Here is a 16996-nt window from a genome sequence, read left to right as displayed (position 1 = left end):
AATGGATCTGGATTTACATAAAATGTTCATAAAATGAGCATACAATGTGTTCACAAAATGAATCTTCTATTATATTTCTATTCACTCTCTCTTTGTTCCTTTATTCACTACATTTCAACTTAGTTTTCTCCATTTCAGTCAAAAGCATAGAAACATAGATCTTGGTAAAAACATCTGAGGCTATGTATCGTCTCCACGTCTTAAGACAATTCCAGGGGTTTTGAAGAAACAGTGACTGTTGTTCTTGCAGTGTCTCTTTTCTGACAAATGCATTCTGATTACAGGACATGTAGATGTGTGACCAGCAAGCTAAGGTGTCTTGTTTGCTGCATCATCTTTTCCCATTTATACATGGGTTTTAGATGATAACCTTTACTGTAAAGGCAAGAACCATTTCTAATTTGCCTGAAATATAAAGCATCAAACAATATCGAATGAATACCTTTTTTTGGAATACCTATTAAAACATCACTCTTTCAAACTAATAGGTATAGACATAGAGTATGAGATTTTAGGGTAAGAGAAATTGCAATAAGTTCCCCCAATCATGCCCCTTTGTCTTTAGGCATCTAAGTTTTTCATGATGATGTGAACCTATGTTTTTAATAGATATTTAGGAGTGCAGACTCTATAAACAGCCTCAATTATTCAAATGACTAGTATTAATAAATGCAAACACTTGGTGATCACCTACTATGTGCTAGGCATAAGCAGTTAAAGTTTGTTATCTCATTTGGTTATAACAATAAGTAGGAATTGTGATTATTCTCATTTTGCAGATGGGTGAAGTTAGGGCCAGAGAGTTTAAGTAACTCTTTAGAAAGAAACTAACTCAGGCGATCTGACTAGAGCCCACACTCCTAACTAAATTCCATGGACATACTCTTCCTATGAAAGGCAAATTAGGAAACTAACTTGACCCAGGGATTCTTGTCATTCATGGCATAAGTGCAGCTTTTCCTTTTCATATATTTGTAGTCTATACAAATAATACCTTCACTGATCTACTTTGATAGATTCTCACTTGTGGACTAAAGAGAACGTTAGAAACAGAAGGGACCTCCAAAATCCGACTATCTCACTAGGCAACCAAGGTCCAAGAAAAGTTATTTGGGTTAGAGACAAGAGAGAACCCAAGTTAGAGAACCCAGTCTTCTTATACAGCTATACTTTTAAGTTTATATTTACGTTGAAGACATTTCATACTAACTTACTGAATGGACGTTCTCTTGATATTGTAATTGCAGGCTCATGATTGATTTTCAGTTTGCTTATCTCTCCTTCTATAGAACATTTTAAGTGATGAAGTTTTCTTTTTAAAATGTTACATAGCTCATTAAAGATGGTTTTAAAATAAATTTAAAGATGTTCCCCCCAATTTAAGAGGGTACTCTGAAATAGGTAACTAACCAGAACTGTAAGTTCATTTTATCAGACAACTAGAGTTTGGAAAAATAGATGAGAAATCATCTAGTGTAACGATTTCATTTCACAGTAGAGAAAACTTTGGTACAAAGAGGTGAAATAACATTCCCAGGATTACAAAGCTACTCTGGGGCAAAGCTGGGACTAGGCAGTATGGTATGGTAATTTAGATTCTGACTCTGGAGTTAGACTCCCTGGGTTCAAACCTACCACTTACTGGCTGTGTGACCTTGAGAAAGTTATAGAGCCTCTCTGTTCTTTCTTTCTTTTTTTTTGTGGACTATAAGAGCAGTAATAGTACAAGAATATAATGAAAATAAAAGGTACATAATCCATGCAAAGCACTTGGAACTCTTCATAACATAGACTGCCTTAGCTGTTATCATCTTCTGCTTTCTAATTCACTGCTCTTTTTTGTCACATCATAGTGATTTATTTTCCCATTATCTTCTAGTTCAATTTTAGTAAAGTTAGAAAAAATTCTGTGTTGGGATTTCCACTCAAGATAACACAGTACCTTGTACTTTGATGCAGCCTTTCTTTTCCCATTACACAGCAATGAGAGATAATATGAAAAACAAGAAGCAGAGCATCAGAGCTGAGCTGAAAAATAAACTTTTCTGTGGGCTGGAAATGGATTAGATTTGCAATGCGGTAAGGGTGGCTGATGCCAGAGGCTTGCTAGGTGTACAAGCATGCATTGGCAGAGTAAAGGGACTCAGTATTACCCTGCTTAGGTCATGGAGTCAGAGCTTGCTCAGTGATTGAGGATGGGTTGGGGTGTTCCTCCCCACTCAGGAAAGGAGGTTGATAATAATGACTCTCACTTGTTTTCTGGGACTATGATGTATAGCAAGCTTTGGTCTAGGGATCTGATTGAGACAAAGCCAAACTGCCCATCTGTCATCCTAGAATAGGATCTGTGATATATCCTGAGTATCACTGTGGATTAATCATTCTGAATCATCATTATGGCATTGGATCTCTAGAGGATAGTTATATCACTCACAAACCTATTGAACAGAGAAGGTGAGCATAGGAGAGAGAGAGGAGAAAAAAACAAAAACAAAGAACTTCTATTTCGAAAAGAGTGTGGGAAATAAAATTCCAAACACATGAAGAACTCTAATGCTAATAAAATCAACAGAACATGGATTCATTCCAATTGAGATTATTTTTGTAATATAGCCAAATCAAACTTGAAAATAAGTATGTTAAGGATAATCAGAGTCATAAACTAATAACTCTTATGTAAAATTATTAAACTTGGGTATGAAAAAATTAAAAAGTACAATGGATAGTGTAAACTAAATAGATGAAACAAATATATGGGCACAAGGAAAGACTGTTAAAAATTACAGGATATTATTGAGGAAACTACCCAACATGTAAAACAGAGAGACAAAGTAAGAAATCTGAAAGAACAGTTAAAGAGACTTGGAGGGAAGAATAGGAAACTACAAATGTATCTAGTAAGAATTTCAGAAGAAAATGGAAGAATTGTTAAAAAAAAAAAAAAGAAAGTTGAAGAGCCAATAATTGAATATGTTACTGAATTGAAGAAAGATGTGGATCCTAGTTGGAAAGTGCCATCCAAGTAGTAAGAAGGTTAAATATAAGTAAATTCTCATTGGACAGGTCATTTGAAAATTGCAAAATATGAACTGAGGCTATAGATAAAATCCAAAAGACTACCAGAGGAATCAAGAGAGCACCAAAGAGGAAAAGCCAAACTGATGCCAGTAGATGCTAGGTGACGAAAGATCTGCAAAGTTCTGAGGGAGAAGTGTTAAACAACAAATTTTTATTGAGGACTGAGGGCAAAATAGAAAAATGTGCATATGGACAAAGCTAAGAGAACTTAAAACAGAGAGACTTTCTTGACAGGAAAAATGCACACAGGGGAATGGTATGGGATATGAAAAAGCAGCAGCAAAAACTGATGAAGTATGTTGTTGAATTTATATAGTTGTTACTGTGCTAATTATAATTGGATATTATGTTTAAACAGAAGCCAAAATAAATGCAATAAAGAACTGTAACAAAATGGAGAGTTTTTTCAAAAGGTCATTTGAATTTTCTAGTGGGGAGTAATAGAAGAAAACAGAATGAAGGATGGATGGAGATAACCACAGGGACATTGATGGAAAAAATAATGATGTTCTGTTGTGTGAACTAGAGTTGATGAGGCATCACTGAAATAATCTTTTTACTTAACTTCTGTTGGCACAAGTGAAGAGTAATATTCTCTTGTTTGGTAGTTTATGGACCTTGAAAGAAATATTCATTTTAGTTTTCTTCTGCCCTTACTTTATTATTATTATTATTATTATTATTGTTTTGCGGTACGCCTCTCACTGCTGTGGCCTCTCCCGTTGCGGAGCACAGGCTCCGGATGCACAGGCTCAGTGGCCATGGCTCACAGGCCCAGCCTCTCCGCGGCATGTGGGATCCTCCCGGACCAGGGCACGAACCATGTCTCCTGCATCGGCAGGCAGACTGTCAACCACTGTGCCACCAGGGAAGCCCTGCCCTTACTTTATTACCTCAGAATTCTTCACCATAATCTATCTTTGGCTTTGTATCCATTACTATGCAGCTTCCTGTGTATTTTGGAATAAAATTAACTTAACAACATTACCATTTTTCTGTTTCCCTTTTTGCTTAATTTTCAACTTAATTTGAGTCTTGAATTATACTCAATTTTATATAGAATTGAGGAAAGAGGTATAGGTCTCATTCACATTAATCTCTATCCCCCTTTTTTCTACTCTGGGTATTGTATCTTGTCATTTTGTTTATCCTTTTAGTATTATTCATCTGGAAGTAGATTCATCTTTCCATGTGTTACCATTATCAGAGCATCTCTCATATATTGAATTAGTATATAACAATCTAGGGAAACATTATCCAATAAAACTGATGTCTACAATATAGTAGGTACCAGCCACATGTCACTACTGAACTCTTGACAAAAGGTTAATACTATGAAGAAATTGGTATTTTTAATTTTTTTCAATTTTAACTAATTTAAATTTTAAATAGCCAGAGGTGGCTGGAAGCTACCATATTGTACAGTGCAGAGACAGGACATATATAATTAATATGGGTAAATTTACTCTCCAGAGAGTCCAAATTACTGTGAAAAATGGCTAATTTTCACTTAAAAATTTTTTTTATTGTGGTAAAAGTCACATCATATAAAACATACTATTTAGACCATATTTAACTGTACAGTTCAGTGACACTAAGTACATTCACATTTTTGTGCAACTCTCACCATCATCCATCTCCCAAATATTTCACCTTCTAAACTGAAACTCTGTTGACATTAAACACTAACTCCCCATTCACTTTTATGAAGTGAATTTGTAAACAAAAATATATTTTTGAATTTTTTAATATGGGGCATTTATCTGTTTGTAATATTAATAAAATAATGGCAAGGTCATTAATGAGAAATTTCACTGTTGAAAAATGTTTCAGTTCCTTTTTGCAAGCCTAAAGGACTAAATGTTCTTTACAAAATAAGAAAACAACTCTTGCTCTTAGGCATGAGTTTATCTTTAAACTATCTTATAATTTATCTTTCAATTATAGATTTATACTGAGTTTTTAAGTAATCATTTGGTTATAAAAATATAAAATTACATATCATGGTTTTGTTTATTGTGAGGAATTAGGAGTTAAATAATATTGGATTAAATATTTATTAGAAGATTTTAAATTGTCAGTCATGTCTTATTCCTGAATTTTATCTTTGTTTATAATGTGTTTATACTCATTAATATTTATACAACTTGAAGTCTGTAATTGGGAAAAATAATAACTTTGGGCAGTTTTAGGAACTCTAATACAAAAGTAGAGTGATAGTTTCTAGTGTATTTAGGGAAAGGGGATCATCTATACTATTTGATGTTTTTCTAAATTACCAATGAGCCCCAGAATTTTCCTCTGCTTTTGATAAATAGTAAAGTGATTTTAATGGAAATGGAGGGATTTTTTTCTGACTTGCAGAGAAGGCAGACACCACTTTTACTATTCTTTATTGAATATCATACCTTTCTATTTTGCTTATTAGCGCCATTATGAAGATTGCTATCATGATGATACTAATGTAATTAAAAGATAAGGAAGGCAATAGAAGTGTAATGCAAAACAATAAAAATACTACGTTTAAAGATATATAATGCTGAAATTTATCATGAGATAAGGAATCAGTGCTATGCATGTTTTTTCATTATTACAATCAATTAATTAAATTAATAGAAGTTTACTTGGCTAGGGAAAAAAAGCCAAAAAATTAATTAAAACTTGTAAAAATGCTGGTAATATCAGGTATTAATTATCCCTGGATTAGCCAAAAATTATTTTATACTGTGTGCTAAAATTTTTTAAGTGACAATATTTTGCATTATATTTTCATTAATAATATTTTTGAAATTCTAGGTATTAAGTTTCATATATAAACTAATCACATGACTATATGGATCATCCAGAGCTCCTTGAAGTAATCTGTGGCTTGGCAGATGATGGAAATGTGACCTCTGATATCCATAAAACACTTCCTTTTGGTTGTTCTTTGCCTGTACTGTTAGAATCAGCCAAACCTAGCATTTTATAAATTTTAATACAAATCATCCAAATGCACAATATTCTTCTTTTTTCAGACAGCAAACTATTGGAAATTTACTTCTGCCCTTAAAGAAAAATTGGGGACTAATAAATTCTGTTATACATGTGCTATTACAAAGAAAGAAGGTGGAAAAGGTACAATATGCTCCAGAAAATGATTACACCTTCAATGAAATACAAAGAATAGCTCCGCTGTTGGTTAGTAAGACAACCATGCTTGAAACCCCTTGTAGTCATAAACGGCAAAAATACAACAAAAATCCCAATATGTACATATAGGTGTGTGTGTTCTTTCTCTTCTTCAATTTTCCTGTGATAGTATACAACAGCAATATGATATTTTAAAGTTAATCTGTTGATAAAGTGTGACGCATGTATCAATGATCAGTCGTTAAAGGTATCTGTTTAGTACAGTTTGAGGCAGCACGAAAGCAGGGAACAGTGGACGTTTTCATTCAGTCTTTTTTGCTTCTACAATTCGTCATGGATAGCCGTGTTTTCCTCCTAATCATGTTTTCTTTAATGTTACTTTTATTTAGGGTCAGGTATTTGAGAGTTTGGGTTTTTGGTTTATTTATGTGTTGGTTTTTCTTCTTCCAGTGACATACAACATATTCCTAAAAGGCTTTGCGAGGAAATGGGAATTGTCAGTGGTAATAAGTCCCATTGCTCAGACCTCCTAGATTATCCCCCATCTCGACCTCCACTTTTTTTCCCCGGGGGCCCCCGGGGGCTGCCTGGGTTCATGTCTCACCATCTCTGTGATGGCAGCAGCCTCCCAAAGCCAGGGCCCCTGGGCTCCTGTCCTGACCTTCCTTCTGTCTTCCCCACTCCTGCCAGTGGCATCTTCCTAAAGCAAAAATCTCACTGTGCCACTCTCCTTCTTAAAATCTTTTATTAGCTTTTTTTTAACATCTTTATTGGAGTATAATTGCTTTACAATGGTCTGTTAGTTTCTGCTTTATAACAAAGTGAATCAGTTATACATATACATATGTCCCCATATCTCTTCCCTCTTGCGTCTCCCTCCCTCCCTCCCACCCTCCCTATCCCACCCCTCTAGGTGGTCACAAAGCACCGAGCTGATCTCCCTATGCTATGCGGCTGCTTCCCACTAGCTAGCTATTTTACGTTTGGTAGTGTATATATGTCCCTGCCAGTCTCTCACTTCGTCTCAGTTTACCCTTCCCCCTCCCCATGTCATCAGGTCCATTCTCTACACCTGCGTCTTTATTCCTGTCTTGCCCCTAGGTTCTTCAGACCCTATTTTTTTTTAGATTCCATATGTATGTGTTAGCGTATGGTATTTGTTTTTCTCTTTCTGACTTCACTCTGTATGACAGACTTTGACAGACAGGCCATGGGGGCATTGAGAATAGAAGAAAAAAATAGTCATTCTCTCAATGAACCACCAATAGTGTCAACTCAATTCTATTTTTCCTATTTCATCCTTTCTACACTGTGGCATGATGTTCCCTGCAAAGGATTCTTCATCTCTTAGTAATAATATATTCCTTTTGATAGGAGGCTTTTTAACCTGGAAGGCCATAATGGCATTTCTTTTTAAATCACTTATCTTTCCTAAATATGTCCTTGGAATAGGGGAAATATGTGTGGAAATCATAATAATCTTTACCAAAATAACTCATGAGAAGGAGCAAGTGCATCATATTTATGAGCATATTCGTTGCCTTAGCTGATACTCCAGAGTGTATTTTTGTGTATAGGCTTAAGTAGAATACAGCAATCAAATTTGGAGCTAAAATTAGCAGAGATAATATCAAGGAGGAAAAAGGTTTTTCATTTTTGATTATTAGGTGAATATGACAGATATATTACAAAGATCAACTCAGTTGCTCTTCTCAGAAGTGAGAAGCTGTAGCTGTGAATTCTACTTTTGAAGCATCTCTCTCCAGTGCTGTGCTATGCATTTAGTTATACCACGTCCAAACAAATAATGCCTCTAACAATTCTACAACCATTCTACAGTGTTTTCCTCTGACAGAATTAATGTGATTAGATTCTACAATGTTTAAAAGAAGGTAGATGAAATTATTTCAGTTTATTTTCAAGGAATAATTTGAATTCACTCTCTCTCTAATATTCAGGTTCAAAACATTATTTGTGGCTGGAGAACGATGTGACGTGGAGACCCTGGAATGGTCCAAAAAGGTCTTCAGAGTACCTGTCCTAGACCATTGGTGGCAAACTGGTGAGCATTTTCCAAACACATACATAAATATTGCAGACATGCTCGGAGGCACTGAAAAGATAGGAGGAAATTCTGAATTACGACCATCAGGCACAAACTCAGAAATCAGGTGGTTCTGGTTTCGATAGAAATAAGCGATTCTTTATCTTTTTGTTAAAAAGTCTTCTTAAATGACATTGTTGCTACCATTCTCTTGGTCCCTGGGTATAAAGCCCTGAAGACCACTTTTGCTTCTCATCCTCTTTGCTTCATATATCCAGTGAGTCACTAAATCTCAGATTTCCCTTTGGATTCATCCCATCTTCAGTACTCCCATTGCCTCTGAGCTGCAGCAGCCGCACTGTCATCTACCCTGATTTAAATTATCCTCATCACTCATCTCTATGCTCCCTGCTTTCCTATAACCCTGCACACTGCTGCAGGAGTACTTTTTTAAAGCACTGTTTCTTTTATAGGATTTCCTGTGGTTCTCTGGCTCTTTTCTTATGATCAATAAAATCAAATCTCTTCTGCCTAGCACTCAACAGATAAATGTATTTTTCACCAAAACGCTTATCATTATATATGTAATTTATTTATTTACTTATTTATTCTCTATTTTCCTCCCACTAATTGATCCTTGGGAAACAGCTTATCATATTAAGTGGATAGAATAAAACGTTGGTACAGATAAAATAAGACTTTCTGCTGCTTCTTTTGAAGAATGATTGTGTACATATGTGAAAGTAAGTAGTTTACCTGGAATCTGTTTTGCTTGTCACCGAATGTAGTGATTTTGTTGACTTTTCCATTTGGCCCACTGAAAGTAGCTATGAGTTATCAGAGCCTTTACAGCCTTCCTATGTGTATATTTCAGTTCAGTCTTACTTAGTTCAACTAATAAGATCAACAATTGTATATTAGTATTTTCAGAATTTCCATCTTCTGAGCATTTGGGGCAGGGCATCAAATTTGGATTAAAAAATTAATAAAATTTCTAGCAAAAATTAGGTCTGATTTTTAAAATTCTAGCAAAAATTAGGTCTGATTTTAAGATCTAGAAGATCAAGTGAGAGACTAACACTGAAGTTCAGTGTTTAATATTTTAGAATTCTTTGATTCTGATAAATTATACTTTTATATTTCCTTGGATATTGCTCTTTTGGAAAATGTGTTTTCTATATTCATTATAATATGAAATATAAAATGAATGATCAGAGCAGAATACATGTTCTTTAAATAACATGCAAATCAGAAAGAAACTTTCTATTCTCTGTAATTTGATTTGCTAAGGGAGAAATTTCTTATCTAAATTCAGATTTGTAACTATTTGGGAAATAAAAAAAGGTAAGATTCAATTTGGAGAAAGAGCAGTGCTATGTGTAAAATACATAAAAAACAAGTGAAGAATTATTGCCTCTGCAAGGAAGAGTGTTTATAGACTTGATGAATCCCCTATTCATCCAGAAAGTTCTAACAGTTATTTTTCTGGGCATAAAGAGGAAAATATTTTATCACCTTTAAGATGGTTTTCCAAGGTGGTTTTCTTTTCCTGGTCAACATACAACTTGTTTCCAATACACAGTGACCTTACACAAATGCTTGCAGAAGAGTTCTGTTCCCCACCCCTGGCTCCCTTAAAGGTGACTATGCTAAAGCTTGTTGAAGGCAACGGACACATTAATAAATAAAATTTTGATTCCTTTACTTTTGCTTACTGATATCGTTGCACATAATAGCCTGTGCAGATGTATGTAGTTAGTGCATCCAGCCTTACAAAAAAGCTCGCTGAATCCTGAGAAACAAGCATAAGAGGTTTCTGGTGGGTACTGAGTTCCACATGAGTTTGCAATTTTTCTTTGACGTATTGTTCAGAAGGAATTAATAGACACATTATGTCAGTGTGCTTTGAATGGCTGCTCATTACTGTGGAAAACAGAGTGGATTTCTACTAATAATGATGGATTCTTTCCACCCCCCACATTTAATTTTACAGCATTTGATATTGTGTCCAACTGAAGTACACAGATACATACATAGGGATAGGTATGTAGGTAGGTAGCTAGCTAGCTAGCTAGGTTAGTGGTTTTGTCCTTTATAAAAGAAATTTATCCTACGTGGTGCAGGTGTCTGCTACTAACAGAAAATTTAGTTAGAATCTTTATTCATTTGCATAGAAGAAATCAGTTCCATATTTCCAAAGTTGTATGTTGTGGTAAATAATTGCAAAGTGATACTGAAGTTTAATATTTGCAACTGTTCACCTTTCTTAAGGTGATATCAGATTAATGGGGGAAAGGCAAGCACTTTATGGGTTATTATTAACTCTTAGAAAAAAGAAAGAAAATTTTGATATTTCTAGCACGTTTATGAATTTCCTAATATTTTACATATCAAATAGATGGTCATGCACTTCCCCAAGAGGTAGATCAGCAAAAACCTGATAACATTTGAAGGAAGGTGAAGCTTTGCCCAAAGGAATATTTTTCTTTATTTAAAATTTCAAGTCTTCTACAAGGTTGCTGTTACTTGTTATTGACTTAGAAATTGATATTATTTTATACAATCGCACACTTTTATGAGCCTTCCATACAATGCATAATTTATGAATTTGCTCTCTGATTACATTAATATATGTGTACAAATGAGTTGTTAAGACACTGTGATGGGTAATTTGGAATTAGTAAGGGGTATGTTGAGTAACTAAAATGTATGAGTGAAAATTGATTAGTTCCTGTGACTTGGGCTATAAGAAGGCACTCTGCAGTCAATCCATTTATATTACAGTGTTGTTTTTGTTACCCAAGTGAAATTTCTATTAGCAACAACAGATTTCTAGTGACTAACATCCTCTTTTGATCTGTTAATATCAACACTCTTTGATGTCTGATTTAAATAATACCTAAGATTCTAAATTGAGAACTAATCTGTGGAAAATCCGAGAACAGATCAACTCCTTGTAGGGGCATTTTAATAAAGAATTGTCTCTGTTCAACACCACTGAAGCATTAACCCCTTGTTTTGGATTTTAATAATGTAAACATTTAATGCTCTCATGAAGGAAATTGGTCTTGTTAAGTTTATATAGGAGAGTTGTATATATTTGATTCATAATTCTGGGTAATAGACAAACTGTCATTTACTCAGATGCTTTATCTTCATAGTAATTTATCCATAAGACGATTGGAAGCATCTGGATTATTGACTGAATTTTTCATTTTTTTAAATAGGGGTTAAGAAATAGAGGTGCTACAATCATAATTTGAAAAGGGGAAATTAAGAGAATGATCATTGTTCCCTTAAGATATGATAATTTGTGTACAAAGAAATAAACAGCCAGAACTTCATTATCCTCAGTTGTACAATCACCAGATACAACCCTGTACTGTTTTAGATCATTTTTAGTACTAAGATGAGCTTTTCCAGAAATCAAACAGCACAAAGGAAGAACTGTCAGTGCAGTGCATTGTGTCCTTTGCAAGAATTTTTTTTCTTATTTAAGATGCCTATGAAGGAACTGTTTTCCTTTTGAGTGAATCACCTAGTACAAAAAAAAAAAGAAAAAAAATTAAACAACTAAGTACTAAAACCCAAAACATAGTCGACCTTATCCCTTTTTGAAGTTTCCTCCTTCCTTTTTCCCCTTCCTTCTTTCCTTCCTGCCTTCTAGCCTTCCCTTCTCTTCCCTTTCTTTTTCCTTCCTTCTTTCTCTCTTTCCTTCCTGTTTACTGTAAGACATGGCACTAGTTTAGAAATGACTGCAACAAAAAAGTTTGGTATCCCACTTTGTAATGTTATTTAATTTTATGTAGAAACACTTTATTCTTTTACTTGCTATCTGTCACTTAAATAAAGATAACCACTGCAAAGTTAGAATACTCAAGTTCCACAGTAGCTTTTATAAGGGACAACTTGGTGAAGGGTTTAGATCAAAAGAATCGATGATTCTTTCCACCTGCTAGCAAAACAAATCTGTGTGGTTTCCATCAGAAGAAACAAACCTTATGTTCAAGTGTTTTAAGTGATGCCCTGCCCACCCCATAGTGATGAAGTAATTGAAATGAGGTAATGACCACCAACTTGAGTAGCACTGGGTGATTTTCTTGTTTGTTTTGTTTCCATCACTTTAATGGAGGAGTAGAATTCTTCGTAGAATTTTTAAAACCCCTAGGAGGGACTTCAATGAGAAAATGGTAATCTCCTAATGGATTGAGACATTGGTGGCCATTGATCTTACTTTATCTGCCTTGAGCCATCTTTGCTGAGTTCTTATATCTTGAAGTAATCACAGCATTTCTCTCCCTGTTTGATTGAACTGCTGCAGTTTTAGTTGCAGTTGCTAGTTCTGAAGTAACTATGTTCTATATATAGCCTAAATGCTCCTCCTTTGAGGAAGAATCTGACAATTCTGGATTTTACTAAAATGGACCCACAGGCTCCAGCAAAGTTCAGTCACGCTGGTCCTTAAATCAAAATCATTGATCCTAAAGGCACACACATCCTAATACCATATTATTAAAACGTGTCAAGGCTACTTGACCTGATAATCCTTATTTTTGCACTGTTTGGTAGGATATACTTCCTGAGGATAGACAACTGGGACAAGAGTTCTAACCCACAAAAATTGGTTAAGCTGACCAAATTCAGTCCTTATCCTTAGGTGTATCTGGAGAAGACCCATTAGCCCAGGATTTTTTAAAGGCAGCAGTATCTTTTCTTTACAAGAATCAAAACCACAAATTGGAATAATTCATTATAGTTTAATAACAGTTATCCTAACCAGAGATCTCTATGAGAAGTGATACAGGCTCAAATATGGGACTGTCTCATTCCTCCTGGGGAGACTAAAGGTGATTTAAGACTTGATAGGTAGAGTGTCATAGTTTAAGCCACATTTTTTTTCTGGACTGTCCTCCTCCTTGGTTACCCTTGCATTTTCACACTTTGCACTTTCAGGCATCTGAACTGATATACTTACTGAAGAGGAATTTCAGTCTGTCAGTGTGTAGTTCTGAGTCTAGTCTGTGAAGGGTATTCTCTTTATCCCTGGAATTCCACATTGGGAGTTTTATGACTCTGGTTATTTCTGCCTTTATTTAAACCTTGTTACACCCATGTGCTAGTGTGTGACTTTCTTCCATCTTAAACATACCTAGCTTGTGCCCCATGCAAAATCCTGTAGATTTTACTGCAAAATGGCTTCCTAGGGCTAAGGGATAAAAAGCTCTGTATGGCTGACAGTACAGCGAGGAAAGTATCTTCTTGGTGACTTTATCTTGATGACTCTGTCTTTAATTATTCGAAAATCTGTTCTCTGTGGCTTGGGTGCCACTAGCATACATTCCTTTGGTTGCAGATATTGAAGTAAAATATTTCTATATACAACCAAATGCTGCCTTCCTAGGTTTTACTTTTCAACTGTCATTCCCTGCTTTCTGGGTTTTACTTAATATTTTCTGAGCCCATCAAATTTGGGCTGTGATGGTAGGGTTTGGTTAAAGTATAGGCCTGCATTTTCAGAGACGGTAGATTGAAGTAGACTTTGAAATACACACTGTGGAACTCAGGGTTAGGCTGGATAGGCAGTGCCATTGCCCCATGAACTGGCTTGTCCAGAATATACCCTATGATGCTTTCAAATAGCAGAATGTAAAGAGTCTTTAGTAATATGAATGAATTACTATTGTCTGATGAATTTTGTTTTTCCCAACAGAATGGTCAAGAATAAATTCACCTCTTTTTTTTCATTCATGGGAAATAAATTGTAGATAGTTGGCATGAGAAGTTGTGATTGGGAAAAGCAGTCCTATAGACACAGCGTCATGTCAGCAGTGTTCAGCTAGTAAGACTGTGAAAGTATTCATCTGGTGAGAGAGGAGAAATGTCTTGATGTCGTCTTTGTTGCCTGGCAACAGCATTTTTTTTTTCTCATTTAGAGCAAGTCTTCGTTAGTTTAAAAGTAGGTAATTGTTACTGACAATTTGAGAAGCAGGAGCTTAGAGGTAAGCTGTGTGAATTTGGTTTGTGGAAGCAATAATCTTTTGTCAAATGTTAGGCTTGATGAGGCTTTCTGTTTTTGAAATGAATAACTGTTTACAAATTATTAATCCATCTGAAAATGAATATCCCAAGTCAAATAGCAGCCATTGAATCAGACATTTTCATCTTTACAGCATTATAATGTGGGAAGAACACTAAGTTGGTGTTTTTTTCAGATATGATTACTATACATGAAGTAGTTCAGATATGTATAATTACTTTTTAGAATCCCTATTTATGCTCATTATTATATTAGTGATAATTTTTGACAAGAGACTAAACACTAAGAAATTGATTAATAGGGGTTTCCCTGGTGGCGCAGTGGTTGAGAGTCCGCCTGCCAATGCAGGGGACGCGTGTTCGTGCCCTGGTCCGGGAGGATCCCACATGCCGCGGAGCGGCTGGGCCTGTGAGCCATGGCCGCTGGGCCTGCGCGTCCGGAGCCTGTGCTCTGCAACGGGAGAGGCCACAACAGCGAGAGGCCCGTGTACCGCAAAAAAAAAAAAAAAAGAAATTGATTAATATTATGAAATTGGTTTGGTCTTTGAAATATCATTTATTTTAATTGTCCTACCCTTGGCAAGAATCTCATTTAATACACTCTAGAAAGGTGAACATACGTCACGTTTTTGTAGATCTTTACAAGAAAAAGAGTTCCTAAACCCTCCCTTAACAAACCTTATTGTCTGGAAATTTGATTTTCCCTTGTTGCGTGTAATTCTCTGCACTGTGGGCCCTTTGGCCCCATTAAGTAGTAGTTCCCAATTCCTCTTTTGCTGTCCGTTCTAATTAGAAAATAACAGGCGACTATTCTCCTTGGAAAAGCAATGTGGGTAGTAAAAAGGGATACTGAATCCCAATAAGATTGTTTAACTCCTGGTTTAGCCACTTACTCTGTAGCCGCTGGCAAGTCTCTCATCTAGTGCACGTGTGTTTGCTCACAGGCTTGTAGAAAGCTTGAAATGAAGTGAAATGTGTATGAACAATGCAGCAAGTTCCTGGCCTATCGTAACATTCATTAAACATCTTTCCTTTCCTTTCCTTTCCTTTCTGTGAATAATCTTTCATGAATATAAAGGCCATTTTTAGCATCCTGGTTGGTAGATAGTCCAGACTCAAGAAAACTTGAGAACATAAGAGCTCAATTTATAAATGAAAATATTAATCATAGAGAATTTAATTTCCCAGTGTCAACTAGCTAGTTAAGACTAGAACCAGAACTCTCACTGTTCTGTGTTGATCAGAGCCCTTTCTTCTTATGTTTTATCTGATGCCTGCATTAATACAGCATTTTTAATCTAATTCAACTACAGGTTATTTATGAGTTTCTCTAAGGTTAGAGGCAGTGTGCTGGTGAGAGAGTAGGCTAAGACCAGTGTCTCCCAGCTTGAATGAATGGTTTGCTTCCAGTACCAAAAGGTAGGCTGCGTTGAATCAAGTATTTTAAAATGTACCATCTCGTGAACACAAAAGATTGAATTGATTTTCTTTCACTGGTGTACATCTCACTGTTTCTACTTTCTTTTTGCTACCACCATGCAAGTTATTTATAGCTTACAGTATAGATTTAGAGGTGTAGAGAATGGTTTCTTTACAAATTGCTTCTGTGCCCATCATGATGCTGTGATTAATATGACTCAAGGGCCCTGTGCCACTGAATTGATTTATTTCCAGGACTTCAGCTCTCTGCATGGGCCACCAACTTCTAAAATCCATATTGCTTAAATGTAGTGTTTCTAGAACTGCAGTGGGAGCACAATGGCAGATTTCCAGATGCAGCAGGAGCACTTATTTATAGAGCTGAACCTGCCATAATGTTCTTCCTCTTAGCCCTCACTCACATCTACTCTTCTTTCTGTGTTGTCTTTCATCTATAAGCCAAAACCCTGGGGGTTGTCCTGGATTTCTCCCTCTTGCCCTGTCCCTATATCCAAACCATCAGCAAGGCCTTTTGATTCTGAGTGTAACTCCAACTTGGTCTCATCTTCCACTGCCACTCACCTGCATCAGACCACCAACATCTAACTGATTTCTTGCTCTGGGTTGGGATTCTCAGTTTAGTGCTCCAGTTTGCAAGTGAAGAGCTTTTTCTTTTTTTTTCTTTTTCTTTTTTTTTTTTTTTTTTTTGCGGTACGCGGGCCTCTCACTGTCGCGGCCTCTCCCATTGCGGAGCACAGGCCCCGGACACGCAGGCTCAGCGGCCATGGCTCACGGGCCCAGCCGCTCCGCGGCACGTGGGATCCCCCCGGACCAGGGCACGAACACGCGTCCCCTGCATCGGCAGGCAGACCCCCAACCGCTGCGCCACCAGGGAAGCCCGAAGAGTTTTTTCTAAAGTGCAAATCTGAACAAATCTCCTCTGCTACAACTCCCTGAGTCCCCCAGTGTTCCCGGAATAATATCCAAATTTCTTAACACTTCGCGATCTGCCTTTGCTCCCCCCTCTCATTTTGTTCCTTATTATTTCTCTTCTTTCACCCCTCGCCCACCCCCCACCCCCCCAGCCCTGCAAGCTTTGCTCTGGTAAATAACTTGAAGTCAGTCCTTGGTGGTCTAATGTCTCAGCTTTGCACATAACTTCTATTTCTGTTAGGCTGTCTTTCCATCTTTAACACTCTCTTCTCCCCAAACGAAATGTATTAAGTAGGTTGGATATGTTCAATAAATATTTGTTGAAGGACTGACCTTTGAATATCATTCTTGGAA

The 16996-nt window shown here is 36.2% G+C and overlaps 1 protein-coding gene across 9 annotated transcripts in view; it reads left to right on the top strand.

The window, feature by feature from the left end:
* The window catches only part of ACSS3 (acyl-CoA synthetase short chain family member 3), a 154553-nt gene that overhangs the window by 96691 nt on the left and 40866 nt on the right, over positions 1-16996 (top strand). For all 9 annotated transcript variants that reach the window (XR_014017116.1, XR_014017117.1, XR_014017118.1 and 6 more), the window contains one exon: positions 8169-8272. Coding sequence is in view for 6 of the 9 variants with exons in the window: in XM_081249922.1 (XP_081106048.1) it covers positions 8169-8272 (104 nt within the window). In the remaining 3 variants the exon portion in view is untranslated. The remainder of the gene's footprint in view (positions 1-8168; positions 8273-16996) is intronic.

Source organism: Mesoplodon bidens (assembly GCF_964165515.1).
Source record: "Mesoplodon bidens genome assembly, chromosome: 11".
In the NCBI taxonomy this organism is placed as follows: Eukaryota; Metazoa; Chordata; class Mammalia; order Artiodactyla; family Ziphiidae; genus Mesoplodon; species Mesoplodon bidens.
Note: the sequence above shows the minus strand (reverse complement) of the source record. Positions and strands in the feature narration are given on the sequence as shown.